Genomic DNA, 20,580 nt, shown 5'->3' with positions numbered 1-20,580 from the left:
TTGACTCACAATTTATTTTTTCTACTATATCAAAATGACAAATGTTAATATGGAATGTAAATGGGTTGGGGCACCCCATAAAAAGAAGGAAGGTTATTACTTTTCTTAAACGTAAGAAATATGATATAGTGTTTCTTCAAGAAACACATCTCTCCCCGCAGGAAGCTGAAAAATTTTGGAAGATATGGGGTGGACATGTTTTCTTTAGTGCTGGCTCAAGTAAGAGCAAGGGAGTCATTATATTGTTTAATAAACATCTACAATTCAAATGTCTCAAACAGATTAAAGATAAATTAGGCAGAGTCATTATAGTTTTAGCAGAAATTCAGGGGCAAAGGTTGATCAGGGCTTTTTTTATAGATCTTGAAAGGATGTTGCATGCCGCTGGCACCCTTCATGATATAATATTGGGAGGAGACTTTAAGATTTTGATGGACTCAGTCCTTGATCATAGTGAAGCAAAAGGGTGTAAGCCCCCTAGAGCAACAGTGACACGTCACAGGATGTGTAAAAATATTGGTCTTGCAGATATCTGGCAACTTTTGAACCCATCTGGTAGGGACTATACATTTTTTTCATCAGTTCATAAGATTTATTCTAGAATATATATTTTTTTTTATATATCTAAGTCCCTCATTTCATCTGTTGTTGATTGCTCAATTGGAAATATCTTAGTCTCAGATCACGCCCTGGTGAGTTTAGAGATGTTGCCACATACAGAGGAAAAGAAATCATATAGTTGGCGCTTTAATGTATCCCTTTTGCAAAATTCTGATTTCCAACAAATGTTAAAGACTGAAATCAATGTTAATATGGAGACCAACTGGTCCTCAGTATCCTCTGTGGGCGTGGCTTGGGAGGCACTTAAGGCTGTTCTTAGTGGTCGGATCATACAGTATGCCTCATTCACCAAAAAATCCAAAGCACGAGAACTAGTGGAATTGGAAGAGAATATTAAAAGTGCCGAGGCAGAGCTGAAGCGCCGAATGTCATCTGATGGCCTCAGAGAACTGACCCATTTGAAATACAGATATAATACTATTTTGTCACAGAAAGTGGAGTTTAGGGTTCAGGGCAAGACAGTCATACTTTGAGTCAGGGGACAAAGCAGGGAAGCTTTTGGCTAGATATATAAAGCAGATTGAGTCTTTTTCTACCATTCCTTCAGTGAAATCTGCGGGTAGTGAAATATTTACCTCGGCCATTGATATTAATAATGCTTTTAAAGAATTATATCTTGATCTCTATAGTTCCATGTCTTCGTCTACTGATGAAGACATTAGAAATTTTGTGGAACCATTAGAACTCCCTAAACTGACAACTGAGCAAAACAATTCTCTTGATTCTGAGATAACCTTGGAGGAGCTTGAAGAGGTAATTAAGGGCTTGCCTACAGGCAAGGCTCCAGGGCCAGATGGTTTTGCCGCTGAATTTTTTTAGATCTTATGCTACAGAATTGGCTCCACTTTTGTTAGAAATTTATACTGAATCATTAAAGAATGGAAAAATTCCGCCAACCATGACACAAGCCCGGATCAGTCTGATCCTTAAAAAGGACAAAAATCCAAGTGAGTGTAAGAGTTACTGTCCAAATTCCCTGATCCAGCTAGATGTAAAAATTGTATCAAAAATTTTGGCTAACCGATTAAGTAAAGTTATGACATCTCTTATACATATAGATCATGTGGGGTTTATTTGGGGCCGCAGCTCTTCTGATAACATTAGGCGTCTCATCAATATCATGTTGTCAGTGGCGAATGATCAGACTCCAGTCGCTGCCATCTCACTTGACGCCGAAAAGGCATTTGATATGGTAGAATGGGATTATCTTTTTAAGGTTTTGGAAATATACAGGTTCGGGAGTACGTTTACTGGATGGATTAAGTTACTTTATAGACACCCAGTAGCGGCAGTACAAACAAATGGATTAATTTCAGATTATTTTACTCTAGATAGGGGCACCTAGCAGGATTTCTCTTTCCCCATTAATGTTCTGTCTTGCCCTGGAACCATTTGCAGCCACGATAAGAAAGGAGGATGATTTTCCAGGGGTGGTGGTGGGAGGTATGGTGCATAAACTCTTGCTTGATGCAGATGATATTTTATTATATGTCTCCGACCCCAGTAGATCTATGCCTTGCCTCCACAGAATTATTATTTCCTTTTCCAAGTTTTCAGGATATAGATTCAATTGGTCTACATCCAAAGTTTTGTCTCTGACAGCATACTGCCCAGAAACGGCTTTCCAGCCGGGTGCTCAACAGTGGCCCAAACAGGGCATTAAGTATTTGGGTATTTTATTTCCAGCAAATTTGTGTGATTTAGTTAGAGTTAATTTTGACCCCTTAATAAAACGGTTTTAGAGCGATGTGTGCAGGTGGGCTTCATGACATTTATCTATGATTGGGAATGTTAATGTTATTAAAATGAATTGTATTCCAAAATTCAATTACTTGCTGCAGTCTCTCCCTGTAGATGTCCACCTCTCTTATTTCAAGCAATTTGATAGCATAGAAAAGTCCTTCATTTGGAATGGTAAGCGTCCCAAATTACATTTCAGTAAGTTACATATGCCGACTGACAAAGGTGGGCTAGGCCTACCCAAGATTTTATTTTATTATTATGCATTCGGTCTCAGACATTTGGCTCATTGGTCGCTTCCACCTGAGAGAGCCCCTCCCTGGTTCTGTATAGAACAGGAAGTTCTTGCCCCTATTTCACCACTGCAGAGACTTTCTATCAAATTAATCGGAGAAGCTAAGTTACATCCCATTATCTCGCACTTGAAATCGGTATGGACAAAAGTATCCAGACTGTTTAATTCTGACATTTTTTAAAATGTTACCTCGAGCATATGGCTGAACCCCAAATTATGCATCAACAAGTCCCCTTTTTGCTGGTCGGAGTGGATTGTGAGGGGGGTTACTACACTCGGTGACCTATATGAGAATGGAGTGTTGAGATCCTCGCACCAGCTGCGCCACCTGCTCTGTACTGTTTTTGGGAGTGGTTTACATCCCACTAAAGCAGCAGATACTCTGGGAGTGGTGATTACTGCTTTTGGAAAAGGTCATGAGGCATCGGTGTATTACTCCCTACTAATTCAAAGTCTGGGGGACAGAACTTCAACTTTTCTTAAGAGATTATTTTCTTTATAGATTATCTGAAACTAGAGATGCAAGGGTTTGCCTCATGCAATTTACATAGAGTCTATTGGACCCCCTCTAGATTGCATAGGCTTGGTCTTAAAGACACACCCACCTGCTGGTGATGTCAATCAGAAGATGGAGACACAATCCATGTCTTTTGGGGATGTGTTAAGATGCAAGAATAATGGGGGTTGGATATTGATTCTGTATATGTGTGTTCTGCTATCTATATTTAATGGTTGAATCAAAAAAACAAAAAACAAAAAAAAAGTACTCCCAAATTCATGAGTTATTTGTTTAAATCAATCCAATGAATTCCTTGCTGAATCCATCAGAGCGGTTACTATATTAACTGTGTTAATTCTTGTAATTAATGTTTTTTGGCGGGCTTTATTTTAAAAGGAAATAAAATAATAATAATAATAATTCAGAGGCATTTTTAGATTAAATCAGTGGTTGCAAACAATCAAGAATAATGCTTTGTTCCTTGAGGAACAGTCTGGTGCAACCCAGAGTTCATCAGTCAATTGTCTGTTTGGATAGCTGCCAACAGGTATTGCCCTCTTGTCCTTTATCTGTAAAAGAAAGCATTAAGACTTGCAGAGGTTGTAGATGCATGCTGAGAAACTCCAACACAAATTGGAATCTAGATTTCAAGGTTCAGCAACATTAATTATTGCATATAAAATGATGCGTTCATAAATTCAGTTATGAATAAGTCATCTCTAATTTTGGATTCCTGAAAGTCTATTTTACAGGTCTTTTGAATATTGAGTGTGTTCAGAGTGAGTTGTTATTACTATTTTTTTTCTTCTTCTGCAGTTCCACAAAGCCCCTGAACCATATGAGGACATGTTGAAGTGGCTGAACACCATCTTCACGGCTCTCTTCACTCTGGAGTGCATCCTCAAGGTCATCGCCTTCGGTCCTCTGGTGAGAGTGGAGAGACTCTAATATTAATAAGCTTTTAGTATTACAATTTAAAGCTGAAATGTTTACATTTTTGTATAAAATACTAACATAATTTAGCCTATCGCAGCTTAATCTAAAGAGACAACTATAAGTAAGCCATTCTTACTGTTGGTTTATTTCCAGCGAAAAGTGTAAACACTGGCTATGTGGTGCTGTGCCAATTGTGTCACCAAACAGAAGAGCAAAAATAAGGATTGTTTTCAGACATGTTTCTTGTTCAATCCCATCTTACATTGGTTGAAAAATAGATAGTCCCAAAACTTGCGCCATTGGTTGATCCAATGTTGCTATGATGGGCTTGTTATTGTTGTCGTTGCACATTAAGCTGGAATAGAAGAATGTATTAGAATTGCAATGTTTAAAACAATACAAATTTTTTTATTAATAAGGGTACACATTACAGTAGATGACACTCAGAACTCTATCACAACAACAGTTTTAGTGGGAAAAAAATTGCATATTGAATGTCACAGTTTGCAAAAGTCACACAAAATTCTTCCCATAGAAAAGTATGCTTAGTACTCAAGATTTTCCCATTGCCTGCCACTGTTTGTTAAAATCAAACAAAAGTCAATGTTTAATCAGTGGCTTCCTAGAAACACTTTCAATGAGGGAAAATAAAATACATTATCAATGTCAATACTTGGGGATCTGAGGTTTAAATATATAAAAAATTTGTTTAAAGCAGTTAGTAACAATTATATTGGTTATTCTTGAGCACAATTAAGTATATATTCCACTTTGTTTTCAGAATCTGTTTTTGTAAAATAATGTTTTTGTGAAATAAATGGTACTTTTTACTTATAGAACGAACACAAATTCTGACACAAAATCTACACACATTTTTCCCTGTGTTCTCTGTTGTTGCTGTCTGTAAAACTGCAATGTTTACACACTCATGCATGTTATGTGTGATTATTTGAATTACTTTTTAGGCACTCTGGTGGTTAAAAATGACCAAATTTCAGCCATGCAGCTCTATGTGGCACAAGCTGATAGGTTTCTCTGACTTGTTATCTGTTAACCAATCGGCTCACATGTGGCATGTTAAGCCAATCAGTTTACATGGTGTAAGCTGATTGGTCCTTTGACTTGTAATCGGGTAGCCAGTCAACTTGTGATTCTTTTTTGTCTAACATGGCTCAGTTTTGCAGATATGCTTGTTTTTCTGCAGTGTGTTGCTAGAGTTTTTCTCTCAAAAAATATGATTTGCTCAGGTGGTTTGCTGGGGCTTTTCTTCTACCAGCTTGCAAAGTAAGGTCTGCTTTTGAAGTGCATCTTTATCTAGGTAAGCCTTAGCCTAATCTGGCTGGCACACATTGCTGTTTTAGGTCATTAGATTAAATAAATACACACATCTGTAAATCACTATTTAATTAATCTCTGGGCTTTCCTGGCTCAGGTACACATTATGCATTAGATCACTAGCCATTTAAGCTATTCGGCTAAGCAGGCCAAGGCACAAATAGAAGTTTAGTTCATTAGCATTACAGCATTTGGTCTGTGGCCAAGGCACACCTAGCTAGCATACCCTCTGTGCACATGGCTCTTCGGAACAGCAGCCGTACACAAGTCTTGGCGATAGATCTGCTTGGTTGGGGGGTTGAATTTTGTGTTTATGCATTATGCATTTTCTGTAGCTTCCCTGCTTTGTTGAGGGATTGTTGATAATGTCTGTTTGTGCAGCATGTCACATGTCATACATGCTTGATGCAGCATGTCTTGCGTTTTGTCTAATTGTGCAGAAGCAGCAGCATGTCCACATGCTAACTCTGTTTGTATGTGTATTTTCGAGCAATAGCCGGTCTTTGCACTTGCTCTGCAGCAGCAGAAGCAGAGTTAGCAAATGTAGTCTGCCAAGACCAATATCCTTCCAATATGTCATATCCACATTAAAATGCTAAATCTTTCTGAGAGTTGTCATGACTGAACTGCCATGAATTGGTCTGTCTATATGTCAGCCAGATAGCCCTTTGCTGTAAATTTTTGTGCTAGAATAAACTTGCAAAGTAGACCAGACAGAACGCTGATATTCAGAACATTGGCACTGCGAAGCTAGTTTCATCCAGAGTTGAAAGAAACAGAAAGAGAAAAGTGAGAGTATGAATAGCTAATGGTTGATAGTCCAGCCTTCAGGGCTGTTGGTAGCACAAGAAGTGTAAAATCTGTGAGAGGGTCATGATGGCTCTGTGGGTGGGAAGATTGTGTAGGAATGATTTCAGTATGAGTGTATGGGTGTGTGTGGTGCTATACTGTATAAATCTCTTCTCAGCATCGGCTGGTCTGACCCACAACAGAAGGTCTCATCTCAAGCTCCATTTCCATTTATGAGGCTCATTTATTAAGAGGCTTTTCTGGTGCATGACACGTATATTTACCTTCACCTTTTCAGAGCTCAGAGCTGATGAATGGGTTTCGCTTATGTTGTTCTGACTGGCATCCATGTCTAGCAGCACTCAACAAATCTCAGTGTTGTTCAGGAGAGACATGGACACAAGGCTCTGACAGAACGGCCTGTTGTAAATGATCTGTTACATGACTTACCAATGTCTACTTTTGAGCCTGTGTATGTACTTTGTTATTTAGCAAACATAACTATTGTTACTGATCATACTTAGGGTTAGGGGTTTGTCCTAATCTTCAGAGCGTATCTCGTCCCACACCATCCTGGGGACGGCAGTTTTCTAGCTTTTTTAAGAACATGTTTTTGTTGGAATTAAGTGTAGCTGCTAAATATTTTCTGAATGTTTGCAGAACTACCTGAAAGATGCATGGAACATTTTTGACTTTGTTACTGTGCTGGGGAGCATCACAGACATCCTGGTCACAGAGATCAAGGTGAGTCCTCAAAGAGATACATCAAAGTTTTTAAGGACCAAATAAAAAAAAAAAAACATTCAAATATCCCATGAGATTTCCCATTTGATATCCAATAAGGTATCTGTCAGTGCAGCTTTACTGCATTTACTGAGGACCTCATAATAAGGTCTTTTTGTGTGAGCTTTCATTGTTTATTTTTGTGTCGCATTCGTGTCACATTTGTAGTCTGCTTTCAGTTTATCTCTATTTCTCTGGTCTGTGGCTAAAATTACAGGGACAGTTTAGGAACTTCCCATTGCACATCAGACTAGAAACATACAAGTGGAAAGTATTAACATGTACAGTAAATAATTGAATAAAATATGGCCACTTTCAAACCTGATTTAACTGATTCACTCCAAGCAACTTTTGCTCCAGTTTATTACAAACTAATTCTATTTAGCCTTTAATCATTCAACTTGTTATAAGACCAATCATGTGCTGAGGTGCAGCTGACAGTCCAGAGATATCCCTGATGAGTTTTGACAATTTCTTCTCTGTGAGTCTGAGACGGACTCCGGCCTCTCCTAATGATTTCACTGTGACTCTATTTTCATGCTAAATCTCTGTTGGCACCTGTCCGCTTCTGTTCCCAATGGACTGCGCAGATGGTAAGTGGCTTCGTCGGTCTTGCTCTGCCTGTCTTTTCAAACCTCTCCTCCTGTCAAACATCTTTATGCTAATTTTGTTGCTCACATTTATAATTGCTAAGTTCAGGCTTCGCTATTGTTGAGCATGTTCAAGCCAGCACCAGGCTGAGATGTGAAGGACTTTTTTTGTTTGAAAGCTCTATTCACATTGACAGATGGATCTCTTTATTTCTTTCCCCATTTCTTTCCCAGTATTGAAAGAAATTAGGTCTGGGTAGTATGACAATATATATTGTGTGACGGTAGAAATGCTATACCATTTTTATCATGATATATATGCATGGCAATTAGGACTGCTTTACGTCATTTACACTTGAGAGCGACAAAAAAAAAAAACTTGAAGAAAAACATGAAGTGTGTTAATACTCAGTGGGACATGTTGCAAACAAGTGAAGATTAAAAATAACTTGTTATTAAGAGGTTTTGTTAGGCACAAAGCTAAATGGAATGGTCATGGGTGTACAGTATATTGGCTATTTTACAACAACTTCGAATGTCGCTCATCCAATCAGATTTTAGAGTTGGAACTATCTGTTTTATAATATTAGTTTTACTGTTTTGCGTCTTTTGTTTGTTTGTTTTTTGTTACTGTTTTTGCACTGATGCCAGACCAGTGTTGGGTGTAATCTAAAAACAAAATAATTAGGTTGGCTTGAAAAAGACAACCTACTGATCATCATCATCTTCTTCAACTCCTCCTAAAGCTTTCAAACTATAGTACATGCACCAAATTTTCCACAGACCTTCAGACTGATATTGAATAGTGTGCTATATCTTTCTAACTGATCGGAATTACGGATTTCCTGTATAGGCCCAAATTCAAATTGACTTCCATCCAAGTGTGAAAACTTTTTCCTATAACTTTAGAGGATTCAAGCTACATCCACCAAGTTCATCACACACCTGCATGCTGTTCTGACTTATCCTGCTGTAAAGCAACATGCTAGCAACATGCTAAGACACACTAGCATGCCTAGAAACATTCTAGCAATGCCTTGCTTAGTGCTAAAACACACTAGGAACATGCTAGCATCTATCTATCTATCTATCTATCTATCTGTCTATCTGTCTGTCTGTCTGTCTGTACTATTTAAAGTTTCAGACCAACCTAAAGTTTGTCCACAAACTTTTTAATCTAGTTAGTAATTGTAATATAATTAATTTTATCAAAAAATTAAAAACTAGTGTAATACAAATGCAGTACTTGTAATCAGATTCAGATTACTGACTTTCAGTCAAGCAAAATACATTTAAACTCATTACTTGGGTTACACATATTCCTAAAATAATATTATTTATGTTGAATATATTTAAAACATAAATTATGTTCATATGTCTGTTTGTGTTTCTGTGACAGATGAAGTGACATAAATAATGAAATAAAGACAATATTTTGAAAATTGTGGAGCGTTTTCCATTTGTGAAAATGGTTTTAGAAAGTAATTTAAAAGTAAAGTAATTTGTAATGTGATTACTTTTCCCATTAATTAATGAGTAATCTGAATACAATTTGTGAGAAGTAATAAGTAATTTGTAGTGGATTACTATTTTGAGTAATTTACCCAACACTGTGCCAGTGTTATTCATTTGTTTGATTAATAATCTCATCTTTGGTTTCCATCTATTGATTTCCAAATAAATAATCAAAGAAAATAATCAAATGAGACTATCCTTCATTTGGAAAGGATATAATTAATTAATTATTTTTATCCAAACTTACGACATCTAAACCATTTTTTGTTGAATTTTGCAATATTTACCATTACTGTGATGTAAAATTACTCATTATGTGAAATGATGAGATTTTGGTCATACCACCCACCCCTAATAGATATGTTTATTTTAATTTTACAGCACGTTCATGCAAAACTATTAATACATTAATATAAGACTAATGATCAACACCACTGTCCTGCATGAGACTAACTAGTTATAAGACCTTACAAATTAACCTAACACACTGTTTCCGACAGTTTGACTAACTGAGGGTGCAGCCTCATCTTAGATTAAGAGACTGAGCCAGTGATGTGCCTGCGATCTCTCTTTCTGTCTGTCTCCAGGACAAGAGGATTAATCTGAGTTTCCTGAGACTTTTTCGGGCCGCTCGTCTGATTAAACTCCTGCGGCAGGGCTACACCATCCGCATCCTGCTCTGGACATTCGTTCAGTCCTTCAAGGTCTGACCTAAATATTTGACCTTGAACTTGGACAACACAGATAAGACAACACAATGGCAAATTGCTTATTTCAGTATACTTTACTGGTTGAAGTATGTTTTGATAAATACCAGGCTGCCAGGCTCATTGCATGTTATGTGTTCGTTAAAAACATAATAAAAACAAGACTGGACTCTTTTATTTTTTATTAATGCTGTTGTTTAAAGACTTTACATTTTACATTAAAAACACATGGTGTTTTAATAGTGAGAGGCACTGCATTACCCTACTTACACATCTGTATTTTGTCCCTTAGGCTCTGCCGTATGTGTGTCTTCTCATCGCCATGCTCTTCTTCATCTACGCCATTATTGGGATGCAGGTGAGATCCACAGAGGTCCATATCTTTGAAGCATAATTCACAAGCCCCTGCTGCTGTCTTGTAAATTTTACCCTTCATGCAACATTTCATGCAACCAGTTGATCTCATCTCCAGAGCTGCTGCATGCATATGGCATTTACAGCTTCAACATAATTAATGAAATATTGATCCTGAGCTCATTGAGAATGACCTTCTGTGTAAAAATGACAGCCATACATTTTGAACTATGAGCATTGTTACAGAGTTGCACGGGCAAGTGGTGTTTCTCTGTGATGTGAAAGCTTCTCAGTATCATATGTTGCGTTCAAGTCAAGTTTAGCACACATGAACGCCACCATAAACATGTAGGAAACTCTGGATTTTATAAAGGTGAATGAAGTTTGTTCATTTTTGTCCACATTAAAATTGTTATCCTATTCTATATCCTAGTCAACTGTAAGTAAGCCATTTGTAGGTTAATTTTCCTGAAAAGTGTATATACTTTGGCTGGATCAAAACCTTGGTCTGTTTGCTTGAGCTGCCCAACACAGCAACATTGGTTCAACCAGTGGCATGAATTTGGGGCGGAACTTTCTGTTTGTTCGACTAATGGTAGATCAGGGGAGTGCTCTGCAACCTGTTTGAAGACAGTCATTATTTTTTCAAGTTCTGTTTGGTAACATTAGTTGTGTAGATATTACATACTTTGTCTTTAAGACCAGACTTTTCAAGTTGGGGTGTACCAATGAAAGTATCATGGCTAAAGCAAAAGAAAAGAAGTAACTGAAAAAGAGAGAAAGAAATCGTCATGGTTACTTGCATAACCTCCATTCCCTGATGGAGGGAACGAGACGTTGTGTCGATGTAGTGACACTAGGGGTCACTCTTGGGAGCCCGAGACACCTCTGGTATTTGATAGAAGGCCAATGAAAATTGGCGAGTGGTATTTGCATGCCACTCCCCCGGACATAAGGGTATAAAAGGAGCTGGTATGCAACCACTCATTCAGGTTGTATGCTGAGGAGCCGAGACAAGGTCCGGCCATTTCAGCGGGTAGTTCAGCGTTGTGGCAGGAGGGACACAGGGGTCCCTATACGAAATGCCACAACTGGCTGAACCATGTTACGTGAACTGGCGGTGTGTGACGGGCTGACCACTGTGTTCCTCGTAGCCAGCACACCAGGCCGACAAGTAACCTCCCCCAACATAGTTATGAGTGTCAAACGGCCCTTTGGGGACAAGTCGACTACCCAAAAGATAGAGACAGGCTAACCCAGTCATGGCCTCTTTTCCCCTTCTTTTTTTTTCCACTTCCTAAAAAAGAAGGGGGATTATCCGACTGGGCCGCCAGGTCTAGTCGGGGGGTGTCCCTCCCAAGGGGAGGACACCGCGGAGACCACACCTCGCCCAAAGAGAAGGGGGGGTATTTAAGTGGGAAAAATACGTCACATGGTCTTGACGACCAAGTGGAGAGTCTCAAGGTAGATCCTACCCAATGGGGGAGGAGTTACTACAAACATGGAGACTGGGGCAGAGGGGCTCTGCCCAAGGAAGATGCAGTTTGCCAACAGGGAAACGAATTAGCGAAAGATATACATCGCATGGGGTTTTACCTTACAGGGAACCGCCACATGCAGAGCACCTACCCCAGAACAGGGCTCTTAGTTAGCACATGTACTGGGCCGGCAGCGAGTCTCTCCGAAAACTCGACTGCCACAGGGCTCGGAGGAAGTCAACCAGGGAACATAGTTTGTGAACACTACTTGGAATTAATGGCGCACATCTTCAGCTCAAAAGAGGTGAAAGGCGCTATGTAAAAGCGATACACCTGGCTGGCTATCCCGGGCTTATCCGCTTGTATTGCGTGCCACTACCTGGGACGAAACCGGTTCCACATGGAGGTTGTAGAACCTTGCAAAGGTGTTGGGTGTTGCCCAGCCCGCTGCTCTGCAAATGTCTGTCAGAGAGGCACCCCTGGCCAGGGCCCAGGAGGCCGCTACACCCCTGGTAGAATGGGCTCGTAGCCCTACTGGGGACGGCATATCCTGGGTGTGATATGCCATAGCTATGGCGTCAATGAGCCAGTGGACGGTCCTCTGCTTGGAGACAGCGCTTCCTTTCAGCTATGCACCAAAGCAAACAAAGAGCTGCTCAGAGATTCTAAAGCTCTGCGTGCGATCCAAATAGATGCATAAAGTGCGCACCGGACACAGCGACAATAGGGCTGAGTCTGCCTCCTCCTGGGGCAGCGCTCACAGGTTCACCACCTGATCCCTAAAACGAGTCGTGGGAACCTTGGGCACATAGCCCGGTCAGGGTCTCAGGATCACATGAGAGTAGCCCGGACTGAACTCCAGGCACGTTTCGCTGACAGAGAACGCTTGCATTTCTCCTACCCTCTTGATAGAAGTGAGCACAGTCAGGAGGGCAGTTTTCAAGGAGAGGAAGACCTCAAGGGTGGGAAGACCACCGCTGGAGCGCCAATCCTGCAAGGAAAAACCCGTGGACGGTAGTCGTGATGACGACCGTGCACACTGGGTATGTGACCCAGGGAAGAAGGAAACCGCTCTTTTGCTGAACTGTTGGGTACTGCAGCCACTTGGGGAAATCAAACAAAAAGGTAACAAAAGATTCTCCACCCGGCCCTCCACCAGGGGATGGAAAGGTCTTCTCATGAGCTCCAGGTGAGTGGGTTTCTTTGACCCTGGGTCGCCCATCTCAGGGGCGCTTTGACGACCTCCGTGGGTTCTTAGCGGCCGACTTTGAGACGAGTGGCGTCTGCTTCCTGCGGTGGGCTCCACGCCGGGGCCGGGCCGAAGGGGCGGGCTGCAATGGAGCCAGTGCAGTCACCGCAGGGGGACGCCCTTGGCGACGAGCAGATGGGGTGCGGGATCTTGAGCCGCGCCGGAGCAGGATATGCCAGATAGCCTCCTGTCTGCTGCTTCACCGCTGAGAACTGCTGGGCAAAGTCCTTGACGGTGTCGCCGAATAGGCCAGCCTGGGAAATTGGGGCAGCAAGGAACCACGTCTTGTCGGCCTCACCCATCTCGACGAGGTTGAGCCAAAGGTGGCGCTCCTGGACCACTAATGTGGCCATCGTCCACCCGAGAGACCGCGCCGTGACCTTTGTCGCTTGGAGAGCAAGGACGTGAACCTAGAAGGCTTGGACGGGAGCTTTGGGCGTCCGCTCCAGGTGGCAGCGCTCTGCGGGCATAGGTGCATCGCGAGCGCCTTATCCACCGGGGGAATCGCCGTATAGCTCCTGGCCGCCCCGCCATTGAGGGTAGTGAGGGCAGGGGAACTGAGGAATCGGGGCCGGGCAGTAAAAGGTGCCCCCCACGATTTTCACAGCTCCTCGTGCACTTCCGGGAAGAAAGGCACTGGAGCGGGGCGTGGCTGCTTTGAGCGGCCGGGAAAGCATGTCCATCATCTCTGCATCAGCCTATGACTGGGCAATCGTCCCCGAGGGGGGGAGCCCAGCTGAGGCTTCTGCGTACGACTGGACAAGCCTGCTCTCCGATGCTGCGCTCGAGAGCTCATCATCTTCGCGGGCTCCGAACAAGAGGCCAGACTCGCCATGAGACGAGCCAGCGGACTCATTCGAAAGCCCAACTGGGGCAGACGAGCATGCTGGGGAATGGGAGGTCCGTGGGGGGATACCTGGCGGAGGCGATCCCATTGGGGTCCCCAAATCGCCCCCAGTGCTAGCCGCGCTGGCCTCAAACCTGTAGGTAGAAGGACCGAAAGCAAGCCGCAACCGCAACGTTGCCATGGTCATGTTCTCGCAGTAAGGAATAACACACAAAGGGAAAGGCATCTTTAAAAAGACGCGTCTTTAAAAAGACGTTCCGTGTGTGCCGCTCTTTTAGAGGAATATACTCTTTTAGATAATTAAACTCTTTCAGAAAATATACTCTCTTTTTTCTGCCGAAGCGCCCAGGGGCGTTCTCCGCTGTGCACCAGTGCAGAGGAGGAAGAAGCCGCTGAAATGCGCCGTCATATCCAGCAGAGGTGAATGAACAGTAGTAATTCAGCTCAATAAGCATGACCGTTTGGCTCCGAAGACAAAATCTGAATGAGTGGTTGCATACCAGCTCCTTTTATACCCGTATGTCCGGGGGAGTGGAATGCAAATACCACTCGCCAATTTTCATTGGCCTTTTATCAAAGACCAGAGGTGTCTCGGGCTCCCAAGAGTGTCCCCTAGTGTCACTACCATTGTTACACCCTAAAGAACGGATGCCATCTTTAAGTTTGATTGCTCATTTAGGGACATACAGGCAATCTCCCAGATTGTGCTGGAAATGATGGCGTCTGCCATCCAGTAGATTAGGACCACAATGTAAATCAGTGCTAATTGTATTCTGTGGGATAGGGGAAATAGCATCATCAGTATGCCGTGTAATCAGCTGAAAGCTTAGAACTGAAGCTTGTATTTTTGTTAAAGCACTTATATTAACTGCAAGAGAAATGTGTTATATGAGTTGTAAAGGTGTTTAAAGGAATAGTTCACCCAAAAATGAAAATTCTCATCATTTACTCACCCTTATGCCATCCCGGATGTGTATGACTTTTTTTCTTCAGCAGAACACAAATGAAGATTTTTAGAAGAATATATCAGCTCTTTTGGTCCATACAGTGCAAGAAAGGTGGCTATACAAGGTCATGACAGGAGTTGAAAAATTCAGATGCAACTTTGCACAGACAGCATCAGTAGTTTGGCACACTATTCTTATGTTAACATGTATAGTGTTTAAGTCTTGTGTAATTTTGAAACTGTGTATTGTGTCCTGATTATCCTGGTGCAATGCTCAATAGAAGTACACTGTAAGTGCATTACTGCAAACACAAATTTTGTTTGTCTTTGCAAACTGGGGGAAGAGTCTATATTATTTTCTGTAGTAATCGACAGCATGCCAAGGATTGAACCTGGAACACTTCAAGTGTAATTTTTATTGGAAAGCTTGCCTGTTCACAGTGTGGGCTTTATATGCACTGTTCAATGCAGAAATGTGTAAGTACACTATATGGCCAAAAGTTTGTGGACACCATATGTGCTTGATTAACATTTGATTTCAAAACCTTAGGCATCAATTTCCCTCTTTGCTGTTATAACAGCTTCCACTCTTTTGGGAAGGCTTTCCACTATACTGTATGTAGTAACATGGCTGCAGGGATTTGCTCTCATTCAGACACAAGGCTATCAGTGAGGTCAGGTACTGATGTTGGTCGATGGGGCCTGACTTACAGTTGCTGTTCCAGTTCACCCCAAAAGTGATCAGTGGGATTCAGGTCTGGGCTTTGTGCAGGCCAGTCAGTTTCTTCCACACCAGACACAGTAAGCCATTTCTTTATGGACCTCACTTGTTCACAGGGGCATTGTCATGCTGGAACAGAAAAGGGCTATCCCCAAACAGTTGCCACAAATTTGGAAGCACACAAAGCCCAAGCCATTACATAAAGAAACATTAAGATTTTTCTTTACTGGATTTAATGGAGTAACCAAATTCATTAATTAGAAGGGGGTGTCCACAAACGTTTGGCCATATAGTGTATATTAATAGACACAGCACTTTTGCATATATGTCATGTTAAAAGATTGTCCTTCTGTGGTCACAGGATGTACACCTGTTATATATTTGGCTGACAGATTATTTTGATTCCCTTTACTATCTGTCATTGCATTTCAGCTGTGTAGATTTGAGTGAGTCAGTGTTTATTTATGTGTGCTGTGCTGTCTGACTTAAATAAAATATACAAGCATGAGTCACAGTTTGTGCAGAATGTGTGTGTTAGCTTGTTAATACTGCAGATGCTTACTGTAACATACCCTCCAGGCAGTCTGAATTAATGGCATGCTCCCTGCAGGTATTTTGATGCAGCCTCAATAGGGAAAGTGTACACATTGTGCTGTGTAATTCTTCTGACTGCTGTGCCCCACTCCACCAAAATACCTTGCGCTCTCTCTGTAATTGTCAAAATTAGATTGCCAGTGTGCTTTTCTCTCTTTGTCAGGTGTTTGGTAATATCGAGTTGACCGAAGAGTCGGCCATCAACCATCACAATAATTTCCGCACCTTTTTTCAGGCTCTCATGCTGTTGTTCAGGTAAAGCCATTGTTCGATGTCTGGATTTAAACAAACCTGCTTGTTTTTGCCACAGTTTTGGCTGATTCTTATAAATGAGTGCAGGGAAAAACAAGTGTTAAAACTCTAGTTTGTGTTTTAAGCTGATTTTTAAAGTTTATGACTTTAGTGTATTAATAATTTTTGTGTCTGTGTCTATATGTTATAGGAGTGCTACAGGAGAAGGCTGGCACGATATCATGCTGGCATGTTTGAGTGACAGGCCATGTGACCAGCTCTCCGGCTCCAGTGGGAAAGAGTGTGGCAGTGATTTTGCTTACTTCTACTTTGTTTCTTTCATCTTCCTCTGTTCCTTTCTGGTTAGTGAGAGAAAATCCCAAATTCAAATGGACACAAGCACACACACACACTTATGCAAGCGTAACAGACATACTATTGCTTGGATGCAACATCCTAATCCATGTAGTCCACTTAGCGTTAAAAATATGGATTTTCAGAAGAACAGTCTGTTCAATTCAACAGCACACACAGATAAAACACTTCCTCTGGTGTTTAAAGTGGTGTTCACACTGACAACCAATATGACCAGAAGTCATTAATTTCAATAAGAGTTGCAGAGTTTTCAACTGTTCATTTTCACAGTTTTTTATTTGAGTCAAAATCTTTGTTTTTGAATGAAAATGCCCTTTAAATTTAGTCCTTCAAATGTCATATTCATTAATTTTAGTAAATTTTACTCTGACTAAAATGGCATGTTATTTTAATCAACAAAAATAACAAATTTTAGTTGACGATAATATGCTAAATGACAAATGCATGTATCAAACTGTAACAGACCAAATTTTCAAATATTTTGAAAAATGTATAAACTGTTTACAATTATTTAAAATGTAAATATTAATATGTTTAACCCGTTAAACTCGGATCCCCGAGAAAAAAATTATTTCAAAATATAAATAACTATAGTCATGACCAACACAAAATAGGTATCGTTTTAAAGCTTAGAAGCTCTACTTTACAATACATGTAGGCATTATAACCAAAACTGAACAGTTGCTTTGAAATTTGCAGACAAATCATAAGTGTTCCGTTTTGATCATTTATTAATAATTGTGCATGAAATCGCTGCAACCAGAGGTGGAAGTCATCCAAATATGGGCAGAGAGGATCGTTCACTCTAACTGCATATGGCTGCCAGGAGATGGAGCTAAGTACATGACACAAACTCGATGGCTCAAATGACACTGAATGGAACTGAATGAGATCTCGTTTCTCATGCCTGCATGCTTTGGAGAGAGATCATACCCTTGTATATGCATGCGTAATTAATTCTAATGTACAAATATTATGTTTTATTTGTTTATAGAGGCTTTTGGATACTTGGAGATGTTTTTGGACACTAGGATAAATTATTTTTGTAATGCTATAACTTTTTATTTATTTTTTCACATCAACACAAATTTGACTAATTTACAGTTGACATGATTGGGAACAAAACAAAAACAGTTTTTCAGAGCTATTTACACCAAGAGTTATATAATGTAAAATCAGAAAAATAAGAACAAGTTAATTTAATAAAAGTTTTTTATTTCAGCAGTTTCTTAGGCTGAGAGTCTCATAATCTATCATAAAAATACATTTATCATAATCTATGTAATCAAAAAACATTTGAGACGTTTTCTTTAAAATGAAACCAAACAATTGACCCTTTTTGTTTGTGTGGTAGTCATAAGCCTTTAATTTAGGACATGCCAATGAAACAGGAAATCTTTAAAAACACTTTTGGTGCTAAAAGGGTTAATATGTAAGATTAAACATGAAAAAACTGTCCTTAAAACTTCTAGTTTTCTCTAGTTTCTTTCTTAAAAAAAAAAAAAGCATTGTTAGTGCCTTGTAACATCTTGCAATATAGTTTTTTCTCTTCATATTTTTGTCAACAGTATGTTTGAATTAAAACCATTTGATTATCATCATGAAGCATCTTTTAAGTCTCGTCTTCGTTATTGTTGACAAAATCAAAACACCCGTGTCAACGCACATTTTTGTCAGTAATTTCGCTGATGAGATTGAAGCTAGTTCCCAAAGTCATGGGAAGCCTAGAAATATCAGGAAATTTTACAATTGTGATTTTCATTAATGAATAAAATCTAAAAAAAGTCATGGAAATTTCTATAGTTTCTTATGCTCATCTCGAAAATATTTAATTGGCTAGAAATTGCTCGAGTTATGTGAGTGCATTTGCTTTAAAATACAGGAAAAGTCATGGAAATCCAATGGTCAAAAGGTGCGGAAACCATACTGTTGCCTTTGCGGCAAAGTTGAGTGGAGTTCTACCCGACTATTAATGGCAGTTAAGACAGTGAGGCTCACATGATACAACACATAAAACAGTTAGATACAGTAGCTGAGTAGGAACGCCTGGGCAACCTCTAGAGATTTTATTGCTCCGTGTGAAAGCCCTTTAAGTCTAGCCAACAGCACACAGCATGCAACAACAAATGCACAATTTTTCCATCACAGGACCATTATGTCCTTATATTTTCAATAATGCTGATGAAACTTCTGCTGTTCTTTATAATCCTTCCCCTGTTCCACAACCATCAGATGCTGAACCTGTTCGTCGCTGTCATCATGGATAACTTTGAGTACTTGACACGTGACGCTTCTATTCTCGGGCCTCATCACCTTGATGAGTTCATCCGCGTTTGGGCTGAGTACGACCCTGCTGCCTGGTGCGTATTGCTCCTTTACGGTGTCACTGACAGTTAGAGCTATTTAAAAGCGAGGTGAGAGCTTAAAACTAAGTGGTTGAAAAATGTCGGCTTAAGAGGCTGCGACACTGACGCCGTGTCTGATTTACTCATTGCCTTAAGTCATAAAAATCCCATTTTGCTGTATGGCCATGGCTAACGTCAAATCCTCAAGCTTTGTCTATGCTGAGGATTGCAAATCTTTTCCTTTTGCATGATATCCACTTTTAGTTTATCTTGAGCAGAATGGATTTGAAGCCTGTCAGTGTAATCCATTTTAATTTGAAAATGCACAGTCGAGCATAGTCATCTCAATATGCATAAAGTTTTTGGATAAATGTATTGACGATGTGTAAATTTAGACTGGAGAAAGAAATGTATTAAACTGTATTGAAAAATGTTTATTTTAACCCATATCTATTTTTTGCAGCGGAAGGATACGCTATATGGATATGTACAATTTGTTGCGTGTAATCTCACCCCCCCTTGGCTTAGGAAAGAAGTGCCCTAATAGGGTGGCATACAAGGTTTGAGTACCTACACACCTTCCCTCTAGAGGGTGGTGCTGTATAAACTAATGCCCATAAAATGCCTGATTGAATTACACTCCCCCTCTTCCCTTACTAATTTTAATATGGGTAACCATGGAAACCACAGGAAACAAAGCCACATTTTAAATCCCTTATCCCAAGATAATCCCATATGTTCCCAATGCACATTTCTGTCTTGCTTATTGTAAATATTGATATACTGGAGCAGCTTTTATTTTCTCTATTAATGCCATGTTCAAAATGAGGCTTTTATAGCCAAATATTAGCTTTGTTCCTGAGTATCTGATTGGTTAGTCATGGTTGCGTGCTAGCATGCAAGGACCAAAGCTCCTGGCCGCTGCCACCCCAAACCAAAATTCATGCCATATTCTTTATCCCTGGATCACGAGCAGCCTGTTGATAAGAAAGTAGGCATGATCCATCCTTCCCTTTGAGGCAGGATGGTATCTAATACCCTTCCTTCAGAATCCTTGATAACAATGCTGTTTTGTTCCTTTTCATTCATTTACATCACATTCTTTCTCCATCACTCCTTGTCTCTCCTTTTCTTTTCTGTGTGACCTTTAATCTCTCGGTGTCACCCCTGTGAAGTGGACGCATGTCCTACCTCGATATGTACGAGATGCTTCTACATATGTCCCCTCCGCTAGGTTTGGGAAAGAAATGTCCACCACGAATCGCCTACAAGGTAGATCCCCTCCCTCCATAATGCCTGTCTCTTCCTTGGCTCCTCCTCTGTCCTCTCATTGGCTGATGTGGCTGACAGTCAGTGTTCTAATTGTGGTAGTGTTTCCTCGTGTGTGTTTCTTGTTGTGCACTTTCTTTAATGTGTCGATTTCATCCCAAAAAAGCTCTGTTCCAAAAGCTCTGTTCCAAATCCTAATACGCTGCCTAGCTGCCTACACAGAGAGCTGCCTTCTATAGCAGCATCCTAACTTAAATGTACCTCATAAGTGACTGATTGGGAACAATCTACACATAACACTCTTCACTTTGGGTGATCTCTAGACTCACAGTTGATTCCTATTAAGTTTGACTAAAGTCTT

General features: G+C 40.5%; 1 protein-coding gene across 1 annotated transcript in view; it reads left to right on the top strand.

Moving 5' to 3' along the window:
- cacna1bb (calcium channel, voltage-dependent, N type, alpha 1B subunit, b) overlaps window positions 1–20,580 on the top strand; it is a 194,281-nt gene that overhangs the window by 151,306 nt on the left and 22,395 nt on the right. Inside the window, exons 33-40 of the mRNA XM_051677032.1 lie at window positions 3,972–4,082; window positions 6,876–6,959; window positions 9,691–9,807; window positions 10,103–10,168; window positions 16,163–16,254; window positions 16,442–16,592; window positions 18,838–18,965; window positions 20,126–20,222. Of these exons, the coding sequence (XP_051532992.1) occupies window positions 3,972–4,082; window positions 6,876–6,959; window positions 9,691–9,807; window positions 10,103–10,168; window positions 16,163–16,254; window positions 16,442–16,592; window positions 18,838–18,965; window positions 20,126–20,222 (846 nt within the window). The remainder of the gene's footprint in view (window positions 1–3,971; window positions 4,083–6,875; window positions 6,960–9,690; window positions 9,808–10,102; window positions 10,169–16,162; window positions 16,255–16,441; window positions 16,593–18,837; window positions 18,966–20,125; window positions 20,223–20,580) is intronic.

This window comes from Myxocyprinus asiaticus, chromosome 38 (assembly GCF_019703515.2).
Source record: "Myxocyprinus asiaticus isolate MX2 ecotype Aquarium Trade chromosome 38, UBuf_Myxa_2, whole genome shotgun sequence".
Classification (NCBI taxonomy): domain Eukaryota; kingdom Metazoa; phylum Chordata; class Actinopteri; order Cypriniformes; family Catostomidae; genus Myxocyprinus; species Myxocyprinus asiaticus.
This window is presented reverse-complemented; position numbering and strand designations above follow the sequence as displayed.